The sequence below is a fragment of the Pecten maximus genome, chromosome 14 (genome assembly GCF_902652985.1).
Source record: "Pecten maximus chromosome 14, xPecMax1.1, whole genome shotgun sequence".
Lineage (NCBI taxonomy): Eukaryota > Metazoa > Mollusca > Bivalvia > Pectinida > Pectinidae > Pecten > Pecten maximus.
In genome coordinates, this window is record NC_047028.1 from 31,002,577 (window position 1) to 31,027,090 (window position 24,514).

The 24,514-nt window shown below is 35.3% G+C and overlaps 1 protein-coding gene across 1 annotated transcript in view; it reads right to left on the minus strand.

The window, feature by feature from the left end:
- LOC117342914 (glutamate receptor-like) overlaps window positions 1-7,516 on the minus strand; it is a 68,291-nt gene extending 60,775 nt beyond the window's left edge. Inside the window, exon 1 of the mRNA XM_033905213.1 lies at window positions 7,391-7,516. Within this exon, the coding sequence (XP_033761104.1) occupies window positions 7,391-7,397 (7 nt within the window). The 5' untranslated portion in view covers window positions 7,398-7,516. The remainder of the gene's footprint in view (window positions 1-7,390) is intronic.
- Window positions 7,517-24,514: the final 16,998 nt, after the last annotated feature.

The window sequence follows — 24,514 nt, forward strand, 5'->3', positions numbered from 1 at the left end:
GAGCGGCGTAGGCGCGAGCCGATTTTTTTTCCTTTTTGCGAGAGGTCTGGGGGCCGCCCAGCGGGTCCCAGGGTGGCGAAGCCCCCCTGTAGATCTGCAATCGAAAGGGGGGCCAGTAATTTAGTGATAAAGCGAGCGCCGCAGGCGCGAGCCGATTTTTTTTTTGTATTTCCTCGTACCTGTCGGTAATAAGTATCACTCTATTCACGTTAAAACCGCGCATTCTTCTTCATGTTGTGTTTCTGTCTTTTTTCTCATTATGAACTCAATTAACTTCACAAATTATCATCAACTTATTGAATCTATGTGATGAAGTTGAGCAAAATTTCTTATAAAGATATAAATATTGACTTACCAGGCTGTTGCACAGGTCTGAGGATTGATATACTAGTATAAAAGTCGGAATGTTCCGGATGTACAAGATAAAGTTTTTATCGTTGCCTTCAAGAAAACATTATCGGTTCGGAAATATATTTATCGAAATGAATATATAAATTCGCGTTTTATCCCCTTTTTTTAGATTTTGGATGTCAAAAAGTGGGGGGGCAAAAAGATATGTTTGCCCCCCCACTGAAAAAAGTGGGGGGGCAATTGCCCCCCCTGCCCCCCCCGCTTCCTACGCCACTGCATATATCTCCAGTGATGTGGGCGGTCTTAATAGCTACCGCACGTTGATAAGGAGCGCCATATAGCTGTTTTATATTGTGCACGGGAAGGCCAGTTGGGGCCTAGGGGACCTTTACAGCCACATACACATATTCCCAAAGATATACATTTATATATAAATGTTTACATTTTGACCTCTTTACAGTTTTCAGTCTTAATATATACCTAACAAATTATCGCGAATCCAAAATTGGAGGAAAATGTGTATTTACGAAAGTATACGGACAATTTCCAAAAATGCAACGGATTGGCTATCAGTCAACACGCAAAAAAGAAATGCTTCACCGATCTGAATTTCATTGATGTTTTGTTTTATCCATATTGCTATATTTTAAAACCAAGTATTTGGTTGTATGCTTGTTTATATTGAGTTATTATATGAGAATATTTTGCTAATATGTTCAAACGAAAGCACTATTACGCAAGTTAACGTATACACTGTACTTGAAATGTAAACAACAGCCATGTTTGTAGTTTATGTGCAGTCTACTTTGTTGTAGCCTCGCTCTCGGCTCCGTGACAAATCTCGCTATAAATATAAATGCGGAGAGTTATTTTTATACATTGATGTCGCAAGGATTTCCCCGGTCAAGCGTCCAGTCAAATGGTCATTTTAGTGTTAGGAGAGCGTGAATGAGCATCTTTGATTGCCATTAATACATGTGTGCAACTCGAATTTGAGGGAATTTGAGGTTATTTGGGAGTATGCTGCTTTAATATCACGGCAGTAAATATGCACACCTGTTTTTGAAATCAAAACATTATTAGTATCAAAGGCTTTCTATTTATATAAAATGCCATCATTTTTGCCAAGTATACCTATTTTTACCTTGAATATATCAATGCAACAGTTTTGTTTCTAATAATGAAGTCAAAACATGAAATGAAATACATTTCTTCATTTTCAGGTGAAATATGTAGTAAGTAACTCGTGCTTCCCTCTTTATCCGGGAGATAAATCTTTTTAAATTTCTCTCCAGTACGTATTACTACTTATCCCTGTAATTATCGCCGCCAGCACTGGTAGCGCTCAGATAAACCGTGACCAAATACTTTTCAAAATTCATTTTCAAAGCCATTTAAACTTCGTACAATTTTTACAGCGCGTATTTAAAATGAATAACATGTAATTAATGCCTATGATAGAAAAGGGAAACCCTATATGATATATTGAAAAACTCATTTGTCCCAATACTCATACAGCTGAAAAACCTCGCCCCCCGCCTCATACCTAAACTCCAAGCCACACAAACCGACCATGTATAGCATGGTAATTGTCTCTCGTATGGTACGTGAAGATCACAGGGTATTGTAGCACTTTTTTTTCTTGTATGAGTATATTAAAGTGTCATGCATTGATACATACATTATACATAAAATACAAGCATCATTTCATTATAGCATTAAAACACATCAACGCCCACCCATATTCAGCTCATGAAACACTTTTACTGTACATGTATTTTTTTCTGATGAGAATCAATTTAATAAACATTTAATAAAAGGTTCTGTCGTCGCTGTTGCATATAAAACAATGTATGCTACACTTTCTGGTCCATTTGAATAAACCCTGATGTTTCCCCAAGTTAACTAAGCACTGTTGTCCCACACAGGGGTCTGTTACACGTTATTGCCTCACGAAAATAAGCTGATACCACAGGATTCTGTAACATAGTATTGGGGACTGCCTTTGCGAGCTTTCGAAAATCCCCGTTTCCATTTTTTCAAGGAAAGAGTCAAAATGATGTAGCCCTTACGACCGTTAACTACTGGCCGATGAGACAAAAGATGGAACCATTCCGCCTTAAAGAAATGACGAAATGCTCCATCATTGCGCTTAAACCAAGCTTTCAACGACACCAATAGACATATTCTGTGATTCTGAAAAGTGTAGCTTTGGCTGACCCGCATTTTAGGCCAAATAATGTTGCAGAGCTCAAACCACTAATGATTTAAAGTATTTTCAGCATCAACACATTTCCCTGTGGTCATTGCGGACAAGTGAACTTAATGGGAATTAGAGCCACGTGTAAGTAAATCAGAAAAATATTTCTCACATTAGATTATAATAAAAATGTTCATTTCATGTCGAAATATTCATATGCGTGAAAAATCGCCTGCGGCTACGTAATAATTATATATAATTAAGGGCTACCTTTATTGGCACCCTACCATTTGGGAGTCGCCATATTGACTTGCAGCGTACTGCACATGCGTAAACCTGCCTTGAAATGCTTGCAAACTGGTCTAACTAGTGTAAGATATGTATTCAAATTAAAAATTGCAGGTGGTTTATATTGTAAATTGAGCCATACAATTTCCATAACACAGAATACTATACTACAATTTCTATATTTTTAAAAATTTTTAATATGGATTGAACGTATCGATAAGGCACAATTGGATTGGGCGCGGGTTTTTAACAACTTATAAAAGCCCTCCCTCTCCACAAATATGTACTACAAAGATAGTGATAGCGACACAGTATACTTATAACGATTATAAAGAAAGGAAAGCAAAGAAGAATGACAGAAATAAAGACAGATCTAGAGATCTAAGAGTAAGATGAATGTTGCTACATTAGGATATACCACAAATTAAGGTTCATAAACGATGTATACAAGATATATCTTCAAATACAATTAATAACAACTAATTAAAAGCTAACACATGGCACATTCTAGCTACACATCCAATACACGTCACTTATCCATTGTCCACAAAAACACATTCCTTAAATCCTTCATTGGGTCACTCTTGATCTTTATATGTTTCTTATTCATATCATTATTAGAGGTTTATTAAAAACTGTAAATTCTGTACGTAATATATGAACCAATCACAATATCATTATCAACATAGTGAGAACAAGGTCAGGAAACAATCGGAACACCTCGCCTCCGTCTGCGAACGTAGGAAGAAAATGACGAGGGGTTCCGATTGGGACAGGAAAAACATGTACTTGTTAACGCGAAAGTTTTTGGTTATAAACGGTCACTTAGTCGAATAAGAGTTTGAATGTTTTAAAAATACAGAAGTAAACTCCTTGTCAACTTTAGATAATTCATCATTGTATTTAACCCGTCTAATGAAATCCTTTATTTCCAGATTATTTATTAAATAAAGATGGCGAAAGTAGCATTTCCCTGCATAAACCTGTGTTACCATCTATGCTAAAACTATTTTTCAATTTCTTTTTTAAGCAACCGTTAATGGATATGTTTCAAATACGGAGCGATCTTTTTCTATTTTTTTTTCGCAGCCTTCCATGTATAGAACAATGGGAATTGTTATGTTCAGCCTCGCCAGACATATTGAACAAAATAATTTGTGTACGCATTGTTATCAAAATATAGACTAAACCCTCCACGTGTTCTACTGAATATCGATTTCGTTTGTTATGTGAATGGGTCCCTAATTTGCCCTTGTAACACTTTATTAACGATATTTTCCAGTTTTGTGGTATTATTTTGATCATTGATATGAATTGGCACTCTCAGAGTCCCACCATGGCACTACCTAATCGGAACATTATCGTCGGAAATATTTGGCTTTACCGCTAATTTCAAATCAACTACGTATATAGAAATATTGGTCTCGGTCTAATTCATTCGTCATATTTTACGTGAAAATATTAACATTATGAAACATAACCTCTTTACTACATGTTTAAGGTTCATATTACAAGAATATATCGAAATGTTCACGAAAGCATGACACAATCCATAAAACAACAGCAAAATATGAAAAAAATATAGATTTAAAGGGACATATCGGAAAAGATAGTATTTCATATGATTTTTTAAAATAAATATTACACAAAAGCATCTACTTATGTCGTTATACACGCCTCATTTTACCATATAAACAAACATGCGATATCTAATTTACAAACTTTTTAAATATATCTAGTTATATCAATTTACAAACGTTCACGCGACCCCGATTTCGTCACAGCAGTTTGCATTTTATTAGCCGACTAGAGTGAAATGATAATGTATATTTTAAACTCCACGAGAAAGGTTAACGAAGATATGAAATGTCACTCACTCTATCTAAAACAATACTTTAAAACTTTTTTTGTTAGAAATGTTCTAATTATTCTTCAAAAAATGTAAATTAAATTGTAAATGAAGCAGACTTCTAAATTTTCTTCCTCCGTTTCCCTCTTATTATCACCATATCTCTACTCTTCTTAAACTCACATTTTCAAAAATAAAATCACTTTATGTAAATTCTAATGTTATCTTGTGTAAACTAAAAATTAAACTAAATGAAATGTCGATCCTATCACAAATTATAACTAAAGAGAGTTCACAGTACATACTTGCGTATATATTCAGTACTTCACATACAATCTTAATCACATTGATCTAGTGATCATCCATTCAGGTTTTCTCAACGTGCTATTTGGTATGTTTGTAACAAGAGTGGAACAAGGGAACAACCAGATCGTACTCGAACCCGGGACCTCCGAACTCCAGACCGACGCTCAAACAATTCGAACTACTTGGCCACCGGCGTTCAGCCAGACCGTTCCGCTATATTCCTCCGCTTTCAACAAAGTTTTCGACGCCGAAGACAAACACGAAACAAAATACTATACTGTTTTCTCGGATTTTCAGTAAGGCGCAGGAGTAACAGGAGAGGAAAAATACAACGACCAGACCTGGACTTGAACCAGGGACCTCTAAACTCTAGTCGAGTTAACAGTTCGTCTAAGCTGTTCAGGATTCATAGTTTATTTTGGATTAAACGACAGCAGATAGATATTGTTATATACGTTTTAGCTTTTATTGAGTTAGATTTTGTACTTCTCCTTGTCAGAGTGTACTAATAAATATTTGATTTCGTAGCCGCCATCTTGAAAAAATACCATTCTTTAACGGCTACACGACGGTGAGCTTTGGAGGAAGAAAACATCATCGTTGGAAAGAGGTGGGGAGATTTAGGAGGGAGAACGGGAACGTTAATTCCGAAAGAGAATATTAAGAGAGAGGGAATATCACTATGGAGAAAGGGAAGTTAACTTTGGGATATCAGGTTGGAAAAGAATCATTAGCTTGGAACACAGCGGACACCAACACGGAAATATCAAGGACATTTAACAGTAGTATTGATTTAAAACGAAACTAAGGATAACATCAACCAAAAGTGAATTTTATTTCAAACTTTTCGACCGAAAATAAATGATACTTTAACTTTTCCACTACAAAAGTTCCCTATTACTGTTAGAGTCTCGGCTGACTACCATCTGAAAAGCATGCATTTAATTACCTTTAAATAAAACAATCACACTTCTCCCCCAAACTACTGACTTTGTATACGTCTGAAAAAAATCTGCAATTAAAAGGATCTTCAATCAATATTAAATATAATTCTATTTTTAATTAGATAAAAGTTCATTAACGCGATAAATAGAATTGATTACCTATAAGTATGAATACACATTGATTGTGTACTGAAGTACTCTGCTAATGAGAACTTGGTAATAACTAATTGGTTCAATTGTTAGCGGACCCGTAACTACATCTGTACATATCGAGCTGTGTCTGGCGTAATATTGAACGTCGCTCATAAACTCGCGGTGTACCCGCAATTATCAAAATCATCGACAGATTGAGAGGGTAACTTACATTTTTTATAACATTGCAATGAAATGAAGAGGTCATTTATATCTACACTAATAGCAACATAAATGTCACATGGTGTTTTGATAATGATAAAAAAATCTTTATTTATTTTTTAAGAGTTGCGAAACAGGTTTTATCATACATGTAGTTCACATGTTGGCCTGGTGGAAACTACTGTGGGAGGAAACCAGAGCACCCGGACAAAAAAACACATGTTTGGACAAGTAGCCATGTCTCATTTCACGGCCGAAAAAGCGAGTTTGAATCATGAATATTTTTTTTTAAGATCCAAGACTCCCTTCCAATAGTGATTCGCTGTAAATACGTCTGTAGTCTGCTCAAAACAATCCCCCGATTTGTTTGTATTTATAGAGTGTACATGTATATACAAATGTAGTACGTATTAATTCGTGATAAAAAATATATATACAATAATCTGTATCTCGGGGCTTTTTTCATCAACTAGGTCCCCCTGGGGACGGTCTCTGGGATGGTCTAGAAGCATAATTAAGTCTATGTGAGCTAATTACGAATGGGGCGCCGAGCTGTTTTTTATTGATCGACTACGGTCCCTAAAAAGGTTAATCAAATGATTAGGTCTTTGATAAGGATAATCTTGTTTGTATTGTGATTTTTTTGGGAAAAAACATTTGGTAACCTCAATGATTGTATATAATTTCAATAAATAAAGTTTCAGTCAGCTAAAACCAGACAACAGACCTACAATGTACGTGCTATACAGCTCTATACCTAAAATCAAATCACAGTAAAGTAAAGGTATTTTTTTCTGAGATGAACCATTTGCTATATTTTTTTTCAGTGAATCTATGCCTTTTAGCTCTCAAAATTAACTTTTACAAATTATGTGTTTCACACAAAATAAGTGTCCTTGTCAACCACAGTAGTTTTGTTAAACACCTTTTTATAAAATTAAATATCATATTTGACGAGTTTAGATTTAATAGATTAATTTCATTATCTTTACACAATTTTATCAAAAGTCACAACTCAGTTTTTAACCAATTTTAAATCAGGTACATGATTATATAATATTAGAAAATGCATAACTAAGTACAAAAAAGAGGGCTTACCATTCATTCCCGGTAATTAATGGCCTCAGACAGTTGGTTGACAATATAAACAGAATGTGTACAACATAATCCTCATCACAACAGACAGACACTCTCATCATCTGTCTCTTTACATCCGGTGTTATTCAACGCATGCGCACCATCAATCAAATGTACATTTCCGGTACACTGGTCATATACCAAGCCGTGAGAATATTCACAACTACTACGCCAGGTATCGGTCTTTCTCTATAAAGGATATGTACAGTGTAATTTGCACAAACGCTCGCGCCTGGAACGAAGTGGATGGTGGATCTGAATCATTAAATCGGGTGTCTCGGGAGATCGAACAAGGGCGGCTAGAGACTGCCCCATCAATAAATAATACCAGATCAACGCCCTTATAACGCAATCATATTATTGCGTACTCGAGTTTAATCTACCTGCAGTGAATACATAAGTGTGTAAGCAACTACAGGAACTTGAATAGGATGAGGTCTAATACCAGATTTTATAAGCTTATGAAATTAGTTACCAAAGCTATAGGAGATGTAACGGTTGAGTCATTCTTCTGATAAAACTGGTCCATATCTGTTACTTTTAATTGCATTGTAGTACACAGAGGAGTTTCCATAAAGTTCATATCAAATAAAAAAGAATATAATATTCATTTTATCGCAGAACTAATTTAGAGTCCGTCAAGATGTGATGACGTCATCGTTGCCACTATGGGCATAACTAGTCCGGTATGTGTTGTGTAACTCTATATAACGTTATGTGTTGTGTAACTCTAAATAACGTTATTTGTTGTGTAACTCTATATAACAGTATGTGTTATGTAACTCTATATAACGTTATGTGCTGTGTAACTCTATATAACGTTATGTGTTGTGTGACTCTATATAACGTTATGTGTTGTGTAACTCTATATAACGTTATGTGTTGTGTAACTCTATATAACAGTATGTGTTACTCTATATAACGTTATGTGTTGTGTAACTCTATATAACAGTATGTGTTACTCTATATAACGTGATGTGGTGTGTAACTCTATATAACGTGATGTGGTGTGTAACTCTATATAACGTTATGTGTTGTGTAACTCTATATAACGTTATGTGTTACTCTATATAACGTTATGTGTTGTGTAACTCTATATAACGTTATGTGTTGTGTAACTCTATATAACGTTATGTGTTGTGTAACTCTATATAACGTTATGTGTTGTGTAACTCTATATAACGTTATGTGTTACTCTATATAACGTGATGTGGTGTGTAACTCTATATAACGTTATGTGTTGTGTAACTCTATATAACGTTATGTGTTGTGTAACTCTATATAACGTTATGTGTTGTGAAACTCTATATAACGTTATGTGTTGTGAAACACTATATAACGTTATGTGTTGTGTAACTCTATATAACGTTATGTGTTGTGTAACTCTATATAACGTTATGTGTTGTGTAACTCTATATAACGTTATGTGTTGTGAAACACTATATAACGTTATGTGTTACTCTATATAACGTTATGTGTTGTGTAACTCTATGTAACGTTATGTGTTGTGTCACTCTATATAACGTTATGTGTTGTGTAACTCTATATAACGTTATGTGTTGTGTAACTCTATATAACGTTATGTGTTGTGTAACACTATACAATTATTGCCCTCGTTCCGGGTTGACATGAATATTTGACCACCCGAGAGGTGTCATGTCACCCGAGGGCGTAGCCCGAGGGTGACATGACACCTCAAGGGTGGGCAAATATTCATGTCAACCCGGAACAAGGGCAGTAATTGTTTTATTATACCGAAAAAAACATAAGTGAATCAATTTTGGTATCAATAAGTTTATTTATTACTAGACTATCAACAGTTTTTAAGAAAATTTATTTCATTAATTCATCAACTATTCAACAAATGCTCAATTGTAATCAACCTATAGCCATAGGATTCTAACCTGACCACTGATGTCTATACTCATTTTGTTCAATATATATTTCTTCAAACCATATTTTAGACTGTTCAACGAAGATCGTTTAAGAGGTACCCCATCGTCTTTCTGGGCCCCAGCATAAAATTCTCCCAGTCGAACGTTCAATGTATGGACGTCGAAGTTTTCAAAATCCTTTGGTCTACCTGTTGCAGATAGGAAATGTATAAAGGAATCCACGGCCCCATTGATGACCCTTTTGGTGTTTTTAGAATCCTTTTCTTGCAATAATTTCGCCATTTCCTCCACAGTTGGCAGACGATAGCGTTCGCCGGCAGCCATTGTTGTTATCGAGCAGAATACTCGGAACTCCTCTGATTCGACTACTTTTGAAGACGTTACGGAAGAGAGTTCCGAGTTGGGGCTCACGAGAGGGTGACATAACGATTTTGGAGGGCTCACGAGAGGGTGACATTATGATATTCAGAGGGTGACATGATGTTTCGAAAGCGACAGCAAGTAAATAATGAATTATTTGGAAATTTGTGGTTGACATAACGAATGTTTTTAATCACGTGACATGGTTTTCACTAATCAGAAGCTGTGATACAAGTCTGAGGTATAATTATATATAACAGTATGTGTTGTGTAACTCTATATAACGTTATGTGTTGTGTAACTCTATATAACTTGATGTGTTGTGTAACTCTATATAACGTTATGTGTTGCGTAACTCTATATAACGTTATGTGTTACTCTATATAACTTTATGTGTTGTGTAACTCTATATAACTTTATGTGTTGTGTAACTCTATATAACGTTATGTGTTGTGTAACTCTATATAACTTTATGTGTTGTGTAACTCTATATAACTTTATGTGTTGTGTAACTCTATATAACGTTATGTGTTGTGTAACTCTATATAACGTTATGTGTTGTGTAACTCTATATAACTGTATGTGTTGTGTAACTCTATATAACGTTATGTGTTATATAACTCTATATAACGTTATGTGTTGTGTAACTCAATATAACAGTATGTGTTGTGTAACTCTATATAACAGTATGTGTTGTGTAACTCTATATAACGTTATGTGTTATGTAACTCTATATAACGTTATGTGCTGTGTAACCTCTATATAACGTTATGTGTTGTGTAACTCTATATAACTTTATGTGTTGTGTAACTCTATATAACGTTATGTGTTGTGTAACTCAATATAACAGTATGTGTTGTGTAACTCTATATAACGTTATGTGTTGTGTAACTCTATATAACGGTATGTGTTGTGTAACTCTATATAACGCTATGTGTTGTGTAACTCTATATAACAGTATGTGTTGTGTAACTCTATATAACGTTATGTGTTGTGTTACTCTATATATAATGTTATGTGTTGTGTAACTCTATATAACGTTATGTGTTGTGTAACTCTATATAACAGTATGTGTTGTGTAACTCTATATAATGTTATGTGTTGTGTAACTCTATATAATGTTATGTGTTGTGTTACTCTGAGTTGCCACCCCGAAATTGGCGGCCTGGTTAACAATATATATGTATTTGTAGGGTTCAGGAATAAAAGGAGGGACAGGAAAAGTCGAACCTTCAAGCATTTAACGTTGAAATGATTTTTCGAGGCTATATGTACGGTGTATGGGTATCGAAATTCTTTACCGGAAGTTCAGGTCACCTTTGAAACGGTTTTCAGAGAGTAGCGATAAATCTCTGTATGCTATATATAAACCCATGACCAGGCCAAAGCTGTCCATAATGTTGTCCTTGAGTTTATACTTTTAAGTCAATTGACTTGAGCAAAAGTGTTGGAAATGGATGAAGTATATCATCATGACGACCATGTTTTCTGCAGTTTCCGTTTGTGCTGGTCGCTAACATTCCGCTATCGTGACTGATGGTTGTGTTTATCATATATATTAACATATAACGTGTTAATGTTATAACATCGAGGACTGCTATGTCATATATGTCTACATAACGTGAAATGTTGGCAAAATTTGTCATAAGATCACGTGGTGTACGCATGAATGAGACCACAGTGCTCGAGACTATAAACAACAAAAGAAACAATTAACCATGAGACACGATTTGAAAGCAAGCATTTACAGTCAAACCTGCTTGAACGGTCACCTTGAATATGCGGTCACCTCCGTTATGCGGCCAGTCTATGGTCTGCCTGATGGAAAATACTATATAATGAACCTTTGAAAATAAGCGGTCACCTGTCTAACGCGGCCAGTCGTCACGAAAATCTGGCCCTAGTCGTTAACTCATCCTTAAAACAGGTTTGACTGTATTTCCAATATTTATTAAATGAAGATATAAAGAAAGGGAAATAATTGATGGTCATGATAAAGGCGCAAGGTATGAAGTGTTATCATCTTTTTAGAGCGGAAAAAACGAGGAGTTGATTTTGGATTATGCGATAATTTGGCTGTATTTGATATGTAATTTTTATGTATAATATCAAGTATCCGGATATTTTTAAGGCATTTTTAATATTACAGGTATATTGTGTCAAAAGGTAGCATACAACCTTAACTCTAACACAAATCACATGTATAATTTGTAAGGTAGCATATAACCTTGACTCTAACACGAATCACAGGTATGATGTGTAAGGTAGCATACAACCTTAACTATAACACTTATCACAGGTATAATGTGTAAGGTAGCATATAACCTTAACTCTAACACAAATCACAGGTAAAATGTGTAAGGTAGCATATAACCTTAACTATAACACTTATCACAGGTAAAATGTGTAAGGTAGCATACAACCTTAACTCTAACACAAGTCACAGGTATAATGTGTAAGGTAGCATACAACCTTAACTCTAGCACAAAGCACATGTATAATTTGTAAGGTAGCATATAACCTTAACTTTAACACAAATCACAGGTAAAATGTGTAAGGTAGCATATAACCTTAACTCTGTCACAAATCACAGGTATAATGTGTAAGGTAGCATATAACCTTAACTCTAGCACAATTTACAAGTAAAATGTGTAAGGTAGCATATAACCTTAACTCAAACATATTTCACAGGTGTAATGTGTAAGGTAGCATATAACCTTAACTCAAACACAAACAGGCGGTATAATTTGTCCGGTAGCATATAACCTTAACTCTAACACAAATCACAGGTAAAATGTGTAAACTGATTGTAAAACTCAGTCTTTACATGTTAATATGACAATGAAAATGCAGATAATTTCACATTGACATGTTTTTAGTATTATAACCAATTTAAGTGAATTTACATTGAAATAAAAACATTACTTATATTGCATACTACGAACACTACGAAAATAACGGTTTATATGAGAAAAAGTACAACTAGCAAAATATATTTAAACGTTAGATAAGGTGTGAGTACAAAATTGAGGTAGGAAAATGAAATCTCCTCGCATTTGGTATATTTCGTGTCGAGTTGTCTCCCTTACAACATACTGTTTGTGTTACCATTGCATCACAGAATATTGATATCTCCACTCATTTAATTTCAAGACAAACTGGCTATCAACATTATATTGTACGTACAAGTTACTAATCCGTACGTAAAATATACGGAGCTGTATGTACTTACAACATAGTAAAGTGTACGTACAAGATACAAGTTATACGAACAAGGTTTTTGGTTTATTTTGTTTGTCAGTCAGGGTCATTTAAGAACGTGCTAGGTTTGGAGGTGGAGGAAAGCCGGAGTACCCGGAGAAAAACCACCGATCTACGGTTAGTACCAGGCAACTGCCCCACTTGGGTTTAGAACTCGCAACCCAGAGGTTTTCAGGAGAGAAAGTTACTGTATCTTTGAGTTTTTGTACGACATTTACTTTTGTACGACATTTACTTTTGTACGACATTTACAAATAATGATGCTTCTCCAGATGAATATCTTAATCATCACTCCCAAGATATTTATTGAAAGTCGAATAAAATTTAATAATTTTTCTTTTGCAAGAAACCTGAAATGTATCCTTGGGCATTTGAATGAATTTTCTATATTGACCAAAAAGGATAAGTTCTGCCCCCCCCCCCTCCCCCCAACTTAGATATAATGATACTTTATTGACAGCGAGTCAATCATGACATGAATCCAAAAAAAAAAAGAGTTTAGAAAAAAACTGTTTCAAGGCATGCATGTGAGCATGTGAGAATACCATACAAGTAGCAATGCCATCCGCACAGAGAAGTATTTTACATGAATTTTCAATATTCATTTTCGTGTCATTGATATAAACCCAAAATAAAAATGGCCCCAGTAAGCTTCCTTGAGGAACTCCACAGTTACCAACTAACGAGTTTACCCCATCAACACTGACTAGTTGAGATTGTTTTTTTCTAAATTAGATTTGAACACCAATAAACTATGACACAATACAGAATTGTTTACTGTATCGAAAGTCTTTTGTATGTCAAACAAGACCGTAACAGTAAATAAATATTTAAATGTTTGAGATTTTATATAGTCAATCAGAGACATCAAACAGTAGTCAGCAGAGTAGGAGCTGCTGAAGCCGGGTTGGAATTGAAACAATAGATTTTTACAACAAGAACCTTTTCTAGATATGCTTTTTCTAAAAAAATTGACAATAGTAAGGATTCTTATTGTCTATTTTTTCAGCTAGAAGTGTATCATGTAAAAAAACAAACTTTTAAAGTTTTAAGATCATTAGGTACTATACTCTCAGATTTGGATAACATTAGAAAAGTGACAAGAATTTTGATTATTGGTGCCGCATCCCGCAAGAATCTAGCAGTAATTTGATTTTAACCTCCGTTCAAATTGTGTTTGTTTATAAGTCACTAGACGCTTGTCAGAGACAGTCATGCCATTTTATTATCATCAGAACGAGGCTCAAGCCCGGTTAATATATTTATAGGACTACACAGTTACGTAATCAAAATGAATGTATCATATGGTGCAGAGTCACGTGGCGATGTCATAGCGGTTATGACGCCGTCGGGTATCCATATTTGCTTGACATATTTGAATAAATCATTTAATTTTATCAGTGCGTTAGAGTATTCCATGCTTCGTTTAACAACTTCGGAGTATTAAACCCGTCAAAAGCAAAGTAATCTCTTGTTTGAAGTAAGTTACTTCCGGTTTGAAAGAACCTGACGTCATTTTGTAGCATCAATGAAAGCCTTTTGGCTACAATTCCTAAATACGCATCATATATATGAATGTACTTTACGTATGGAATCGCCTCCGTGAGTTGCCTAGCAACTTCTTTTGACATAAGCATACACCCCCTGCGAAGATAAGGTGGCCATACCTTATAGGGGAAGTCTATCCATCGGACTGACCAACGAGAAGTTCGCTTCCTCTCCACCTCGGCATGATCAATCAGGAATCCTACAAACAAATTCCTCCTCTCAGATCGACTGGATGATTTAATATACTCGAGGATTTGCTTTATTTGTACGAGGTGATCCTCCTCTACTAAAAGTATGACGTCAGCATCCGGGCAGCTGTCGTTAGACCATTTAAGAGCCAAAGTAGTTTTGTGTGTCATGTTGGAGGGATTATCAGTGAAGTTTCCTTGCAGTATGTCACCATAAAGTTTAGATTCTTCGTAAATATCCGTCACAGCTTGACGTTCGGATCCTACTGCAAATATCAGCTTCACATTCGGATACTTTACACTTCCCCACGTGTCACGTATCATACTACGCATGTCTAAATGTCTGGCGTTCGATCTGACCACCACAAGGAGAGAGAAGTTGAAAATGGAAGATTCAAATTGACATTTCGAAGGCTTGTAAATAAAGCCTGCCTTTTGGACATTGACAGGGTCCAAGGGAATCTGTACACCTCGTTCAATTTTCTCTCGTACAAATTTAACTAGATCTATTTCTGGCGGATGAATACTATCTATGTAATACGGCGATGACTTGTGATCAGTCATTTGAACCGCATTAACTACATGGGATATAGAATTCCTTCGTTGTTCTCTTTTGAAACTTGGCACATTTTTTCTATCCCTTCGACTCCCAGTCATCAGCCCCTGTGAGACCGCCGCCACCGCTGCCGCCGTTTTAGCGATGATTTCTCTGTGTGAAGACGAGGCCGTCGTCCTCTCGGTAATTACGCTGTGGTTAGACGAGTACAAAGTCTTGTTGAATTTTGTTTCTTGGATAATATCTTCATCAGCAGATATCTCAATTTTCTTCTTGTCATACTCGAATCCGTTTGTGCCAGTAGTCAGCGCCTGTGCATTCAAAATCAACTTCCGTTGCTTGTCCAGTTTTTCACGTTTTCTGATTTCTCTGTGAAACGGTGACAACATCCCTGGATGACTACCGCCATCTTGAGATCCAGTTCGACTTATAACATCACGAAGTGACACAGAAACATTCCTCTCGGCTTTATTTCTACCCAAGCCCACACGCTCATTTTGTAAAAGCTTTGTGAAATCGGCAAGTGATTTTAACGGTGTCTCACTAAGATTGTGCACATGTTTTGATGATGTCATTATTTCCGGTAGCTTTTCATAGTACCCGGGAGTGTGAAATGCGTGCGATATTTGACTATTTATATTTCCCGATGGCGATGAAGAGCGTACCTTTTCAAGCAGCTTCTCCGTCTCAGAGAATTTATCATGTTTCGAGTTGACTTTCAAGAGAAGGTTTTTGATAACGTCTGGATTACACAGAGAATGGTCGAAATGAAAATCGTCCACCGTGGTTCCAGTGCTGGTATCTCCTATGTACATTTCTATATCGACTTTTATACTGTATATTGTATAAAAGACTAAAAATATGAACACAATCTTAGCAGTAAAAGGCCTTTTCTTCGTGATACTTTTCATCCGTGTCGGCAACATTTTAAATCCAAACAGCATTCAAATTAGAGAAAAGTCACAAAACTGTGGACCACTGTCTGATGGTAATCCTTCATTCACGTCTGTAACATCGACGTATTTCTGGTCGTGTAAATGGAGATGATGGCAGTATGTCGGCAGGTAGTTGCACTGAAGTTGCAGATCTCTAAGCATCCGGGTTCTCACCTTCGGTGTGGATACAGCCTCGTTGTGGTCCTCTAATTTGTCGCTAGATAAACAGACATTGCCCTTTTTGGTACTCTCATTTGTCGCTAGGTACACAGACATGGCCTCGTTTTGGTACCCTCATTTGTCGCTAGGTAACAGACACGGCCTCGTTTTGGTACCCTCATTTGTCGCTAGGTAAACAGACACGGCCTCGTTTTGGTACTCTCATTTGTCGCTAGATAAAGAGACACGGCCTCATTTTGATCCTCTCAGTTGCCCCTAAGTAAAAAGACAGATGGATTAGAACTCGCGTACGGTGTCCAGTATTGAACCATTACTTACTACTAAAAAAAACCTTTAGGAGATGATTCAATCACAAATAAAAATCCATTTTGTGTAAATAATTACAATGCCAGGAAATATGTATCTCATAATTTGGTTTAACTTTCACAATGTTTTGACGATTAGTACGTATATTTGTTTATACGTTAATACTTTCTATTTTAACACATTTTTTTAAAAGTGTTATTATAAATATAATGCAATCGGCATATCGGCAGAAATTTAGCAATCAAGCAAATTCACATTGTACAATATGAAACAAAAAGCATATTAAATGTTAGTATGATAGTATCATACCAACATGGACTGGTTGTTTGTATCATTGTTAGAAGTTAGTAACGAAAGTACGTAGAAGTAATAAGGAAAGTACACAGAGGTAATAGAGACCAAGCAACCAATTGCTTTCCCATAGACTTTAGTGTTAACGTTTTGGAGTATTTCATTCAAATTCTTGAATTCAATATGACAATTATGGTTTATAACAAAAGTTTAGGGTCTGATATAACACCTAATCAAAAAAAAAAAAGTTGGGTCCTTCAGCTCAAATTTTCTCCAGGGTAGCCATTTTGAAAATGGGTGAATTTCGCAGTAAAAATTCTCAAAAATCTTAAATGTTTACCTGTTAATTATTATTACCTGAACTTTTGGGAAAAAAATCAATCGGACATACGAAATTAATATCAACATTTCTTATTGATAGTTACCTATCAGGCTACATATCTATTTTCTCGCTTCATAACATACTGGCCAATCAGTAGCTGCCAGACATTTTATCCTTGGCTCAACTTTCTATACACAGGGGATGTTTCAAAAATAATTTTTTTCAATTGGTTGGTTGTACCCTATAATACGAAAGGACGAGGGATCAGCAGATCTATTTTGGTCTCTCTAATGTCCCCTTATCAGAAGAAAAGGAACGAAGTCACTCTAATTAAGGAACCCATACGATGGAGATTGATACAGTATTGTTCTTTAGTGGGATACAGCAAGTCTTATTCTTAAGTTTATCATTGAGATACAGCAAGTCTTATTCTTAAGTTTATGATTGAGATACAGCAATTCTTATTCTTAAGTTTATAATTGAGATACAGCAAGTCTCATTCTTAAGTTTATTTGTGGAATACAGCAATTCTTATTCTTAAGTTTATAATTGAGATACAGTAAGTCTTATTCTTAAGTTTATAATTGAGATACAGCAATACTTATTCTTAAGTTTATCATTGAGATACAGCAAGTCTCATTCTTAAATTTATTTGTGGAATACAGCAAGTCTAATTCTTAAGTTCATAAGTGGGATACAGAAAGTCTTAGTCTAAAGTTTATTTGTGGGATACAGCAAGTCTTATTCTTAAGTCCGTTAGTATGACAAAGCAAGTCGTATTCTAAGTTCATTAGTGAGGTACAGTAAGTGTTAATCTTAAGTTTATTATTGAGATACAGTGAGTGTTAATCTTAAGTTTATTATTGAGAAACAGTGAGTGTTAATCTTAAGTTTATTAGTAGAATATAGCATGTCTTATTCTCACGTTATTTGTGTTTTTCAATGTTTCCTTAACTGGAGATATCAGAGAAAGTTCTATCAGTCCTACCTGTATATGTCCCTAATTTAATCTATATTAAGACATATGTTGACCAAACACACATACCTGTAAATAAACGGATTCCGTTCACTTAATCATGCGAGACGGTACCTAGATTTAAAGTAAATATGGAAATCAACACTTAAATCTACAAATCATCAAAAATCTACAGCAATATTCGAGACATTTTGTAAAATATCGGCATATGAATCTTAACATTAAGATATACAATATATATTTCGTATTATTTAATCTCTAGCATTTCTGTAGATTAATCACCTTCAATATTCAACAATTAAAATGATAAATATCAGTATCCTTAAAAATAGACTAACATATTCAAATACTTACCGATGACTAATAATAAATTGTAGTGTAAATATCGCCTGGTGTTAAACTATCCATGTACGACAATAATCCTAGCCGTGCAGTATAACGGTTGTTCGTGTTATCGATTAGAAAGACCGCTTCAGTGGTGTCTCGTGACGGAACACAACCTTGTGAATGGACAAAAAGACAATAGAGTGTGACCAAGGCGTATACCTATATTATATACAACAATGGGATTATATGTAATCAAAATCTAAATCTATCCTTTGTTTTAAAGTCGGTTGAACGTAAATCTTATCTCAGTAAAGGTATGTGCAGCGATTTAAATAAAACTCAAAAAAAAAAATAAAATAAAAAAAATGGACACGAACGAGTCGGAAAGGATAATAGGTTCCTAAGAGCTGAGACACACTCAAACAAAGCAAAAACAAAGATGTATTTAACTGTTTTTATTTTTCATATAAGTTTAGTTTTTGACTTTATTTAAAAAAATACTGTACACGCTGATAGTATTAAATGTATTTTCACGTAATATCTACCGTCAGGTAGTGAAATCAGGCATGCGTGAAGGCGAGGCAAATCCTAGTGCAGCGAACCAAAGAACTGAAGTACATAGAGTTTATTGTTTCGATCGCTTGGACATTTATGTTGTCATGTATATTTTCCTTGGCAATTATATCAGCATGACTCTCAGATGTTATAGAAACTTGTGAAGTATTCTTATTCTCCAAACGTTCACGGATTTTTCTTTCATTTTACTGGTATATTTCTTTGTGACCCTCTAGGGTGTGATATCTCTGTCAACCACCTAGGGTGTGATATCTCTGTCAACTCCTAGGGTGTGATATCTCTGTCAACCCCTAGGGTGTGATAAGCTCTGTCAGCCCCTAGGGTGTGATATCTCTGTCGACCCCTAGGGGTGTGATATCTTGTCACCCCCTAGGGTTGATATCTCTGACAATCCCTAGGGTGTGATATCTCTGTCAACCCCTAGGGTGTGATATCTCTGTCAACCCATATGGTGTGATATCTCTGTCAGCCCCTTAGATATGATATCTCTGTCGACCCCTAGGGTGTGATATCTCTGTCAACCCCTAGGGTGTGATTTCTCTGTCACCCCCTAGGGTGTGATATCTCTGTCAACCCCTAGGGTGTGATATCTCTGTCAACCCCTAGGGTGTGCTATCTGTCAATACCTAGGTTGTGGTATCTCTGTCAACCCCTAGGGTGTGATATCTCTGTCAACCCGAGGGTGGTGCTATCTTGTCAATACCTAGGGTGTGGTATCTCTGTCAAACCCCTAGGGTGGTGATATCTCTGTCAACCCCTAGGGTGTGTCATCTGTCAAGACCTGGGTGTGATATCTCTGTCACCCCCTATGGTGTGATATCTGTCAACCTCTAGGGTGTGATATCTCTGTCAATACCTAGGGTGTGATATCTCTGTCAACCCCTAGGGTGTGATATCTCTGTCAACCCCTAGGGTGTGATATCTCTGTCAACCCCTAGGGTGCGATATATCTGTCAACCCCTAGGGTGTGATATCTCTGACAACCCCTAGGGTGCGATATCTCTGTCAACCCCTAGGGTGTGATATCCCTGTCAACCCCTAGGGTGTGATATCTCTGTCAACCCCTAGGGTGTGATATCTCTGTCACCCCCTAGGGTGTGATATCTCTGACAATCCCTAGGGTGTGATATCTCTGTCAACCCCTATGGTGTGATATCTCTGTCAACCCATAGGGTGTGATATCTCTGTCAACCCATAGGGTGTGATATCTCTGTCAGCCCCTTAGATATGATATCTCTGTCGACCCCTAGGGTGTGATATCTCTGTCAACCCCTAGGGTGTGATATCTCTGTCAACCCCTAGGGTGTGATATCTCTGTCAATACCTAGGGTATGATATCTCTGTCAATACCTAGGGTGTGATATCTCTGTCAACCCATAGGGTGTGATATCTCTGTCAGCCCCTTAGATATGATATCTCTGTCGACCCCTAGGGTGTGATATCTCTGTCAACCCCTAGGGTGTGCTATCTGTCAATACCTAGGTTGTGGTATCTCTGTCAACCCCTAGGGTGTGATATCTCTGTCAACCCCTAGGGTGTGCTATCTGTCAACCCCTAGGGTGTGATATCTGTCAACCCATAGGGTGTGATATCTCTGTCAACCCCTAGGGTGCGATATAATAATGAAGTATACATACACATTAAAGTTGTTGCTAAATATTTTCTTTATTGTCATTATGCGGTAGTGATACATAAACAAACCAGTCAACAATCTTCTATCTCGATAATGTTAGTTTACTTAAATAGCTAGAAACGCTTACATTGACAAACGAACAAATTATGGAGATAAAAAGGCAATGTAACACAACTGCGTATAAAATATCAACATAACATTTCAATATAAAATATCAACATAACATTTCAATATAACATGTCAACATAGCATTTGAATATAACATGTCAACATAGCATTTGAATATAACATGTCAACATAGCATTTCAATATAACATGTCAACATAGCATTTCAATATAACATGTCAACATAACATTTAAATATAACATATCAACATAACATTTCAATATAACATGTCAACATAGCATTTCAATATAACATGTCAACATAGCATTTCAATATAACATGTCAACATAGCATTTGAATATAACATGTCAACATATCATTTCAATATAAAATATCAACATAACATTTCAATGTAACATGTCAACATAGCATTTCAATATAACAGCATTTCAATATAACATGTCAACATAGCATTTCAATATAACATATCAACATAGCATTTCAATATAACATGTCAACATAACATTTAAATATAACATATCAACATAACATTTCAATGTAACATGTCAACATATCATTTCAATATAACATGTCAACATAGCATTTCAATATAACATGTCAACATAGCATTTCAATATAACATGTCAACATAACATTTAAATATAACATATCAACATAACATTTCAATGTAACATGTCAACATATCATTTCAATATAACATGTCAACATATCATTTCAATATAACATATCAACATAGCATTTCAATATAACATGTCAACATAACATTTAAATATAACATATCAACATAACATTTCAATGTAACATGTCAACATATCATTTCAATGTAACATGTCAACATAGCATTTCAATATAACATATCAACATAGCATTTCAATGTAACATGTCAACATATCATTTCAATATAACATGTCAACATAGCATTTCAATATAACATGTCATCATAGCATTTGAATATAACATGTCATCATAGCATTTCAATATCACATGTCAACATAACATTTCAATGTAACATGTCAACATATCATTTCAATATAACATGTCAACATAGCATTTCAATATAACATGTCATCATAGCATTTGAATATAACATGTCATCATAGCATTTCAATATCACATGTCAACATAACATTTCAATATAAGATGTCAACATAGCATTTCAATATAAGATGTCAACATAGCATTTCAATATTATCTATCAACATAACATTTCAATATAACATGTCAACATAGCATTTCAATATAACATGTCAACATAGCATTTCAATATTATATATCAACATAGCATTTGAATATAACATGTCAACATATCATTTCAATGTAACATGTCAACATATCATTTCAATGTAACATGTCAACATAGCATTTCAATATAACATGTCAACATAGCATTTCAATATTATATATCAACATTCCAATGTATTTTTTCAACTGATATTTCAATGAAACCATTCTCTGCAACCTTTCAATGCAATCTTTCATCTTAACCCTTTTAAGTATTTCAATATAGAATATAGCCTTTCAAAATAACTTTTTAACTAAACACATAATGTAAATTAACACATTTTCTAAAAATGTTGAAATTCAGTCACATTGTAGTTTGACGGTTATCTTTATGCTCTAATTATGAAATGATAAAGAGTACAAATATAATCATCAATACGTATTATAGATAGCCGAGACTCTTAATCATGCTGTATATTGTACGTGTTGGCTGATGACGTCAAGTCATTAAACTGGTAAAGACAAGCTTACGAGTCTATCTACGTTATTGATACAAACCAGATAAAAAACAAATTGTTTTATAACGAATTTCACAAGACTAGACGAAACAGTTCGTTAGATGGTGTTAAAGTAAATACGATTGAGCCAAATTCGGAAATTTTAATTAACTTCGTCGTAAAAGGAAGTTAGTATCGCGCAATTTCGTCTAAGGAAAGTGTTGCTGTAGTTACATGTACTTCGAATTGACCGTATTGACACGATTCAATATCTTCGTTTTAGTTTCTCTAAAATAAGGTCAGAACGGAATGACAAATTCATAATTATCTGATTCCGAATGCTACGTATAATCGATAAAACATCTACTAATTTTATTTGGGTTGTTCGTCCCCAGAACAGTCATATATACAGTCACCAGACCGCTCCGAACCACAGGCGCTTGCATAGAAAATATCCCTTTCGATTTTTTTTTGATATGACAGCGGTATGTGTTGTGTAATGTGTAAGAGGGAACTTTAGAAAATATCACTTTCGATTTTTTTTTGATATGACAGCGGTATGTGTAATGTGTAAGAGGGAAGTTCCCTCTTACACATTACACATACCGCTGTCATATCAAAAAAAAAAAAAAAAAAAAAAAATCGAAAGTGATATTTTCTATGCAAGCGCCTGTGCTCCGAACTGGCGTCAAAACGGGATGTTTACATGATATCCATTGGTTTCTTCCAAAAAATATCAAAGTGGAATTGGTGTTAATGTTTGTCATTAAACACAATGTACAGTGTTTACTTACATCTATAAAGGACCGTAAACAATACTTTAATACAGAAAGTACACAAAGGTAAATGAAGTCTCTATAATGAGTATATGTGTTTAAATAATCTTACAATGTTAATGGTCATTATTTAATTTAAGGTGATACATATTCTGTAATACCTTACACGTAAATGCCAAGGCATGTCGGAGTTATTTCCCTTGATTGAGTTTATTAGCATTGACTGCATATCATTCATTCATGTACTGTATCAATTAAATAATTATTGTCATCAATTCAAAACATCTTTTAGAAATGTAACGTGTGTTTTCAGTGTTGAAATATAACAAACAACATTATATTGAGTTCGTGTTCCGGATTTTATTGTCGATAAGACATGGTGGGAATAAAAACTCTTCGTGTGGCGCAGAGTCGACCACAGGTCGCTATATACGTATACAGGTAGTTACACACAGCTCATAATATTGTACACAGCTCACATATATGTCTTTGTCATTTCTTTGCCGTCTCTCTGTAAATATGTCCATCTACATGAAAGAACGTATTCCGGCCAACTGACCACTTGACCACACAAAGACAACGACCACAACCAACTGACCAATCAGAACAAAATACATAACTTGGCACAATATGACGTCACACTGCATAGGATATGAACAACACAAACTACAAAATACTCATGACTAAAGTCCACAAAATCACACCACGGAACACTATACGGACGCGATAACTGCGCATGTACGGATACAACGGTCAAACGACGGAAGACTTCCCCTATGAAAAAGAAGCTAAAATTTTGGTCATGAATGTTCCGTGAACCCTCTCCCTAGGTTGTACTTTAAACACGACAACATCTGAAGAAGACATTAAAAATCACACAAAGATGAATATGTTATAGATTTGAATGTGAAGTATTCTATGATTCGGAGGATATCGTTTTCCAGGCAGATTCAATTTCCTGACGGTTTTTATAGTCATTGTAGACGAAATAGTCTGGACAAATCGTCAGGTTGATTTTATCCATTTTGAACCTAGGTTCATGCTGTGGTAACATACCAAGTTTATCCGCAACAATTCCCAAGTAAGAATCGTCAACCGATAACAATTTGA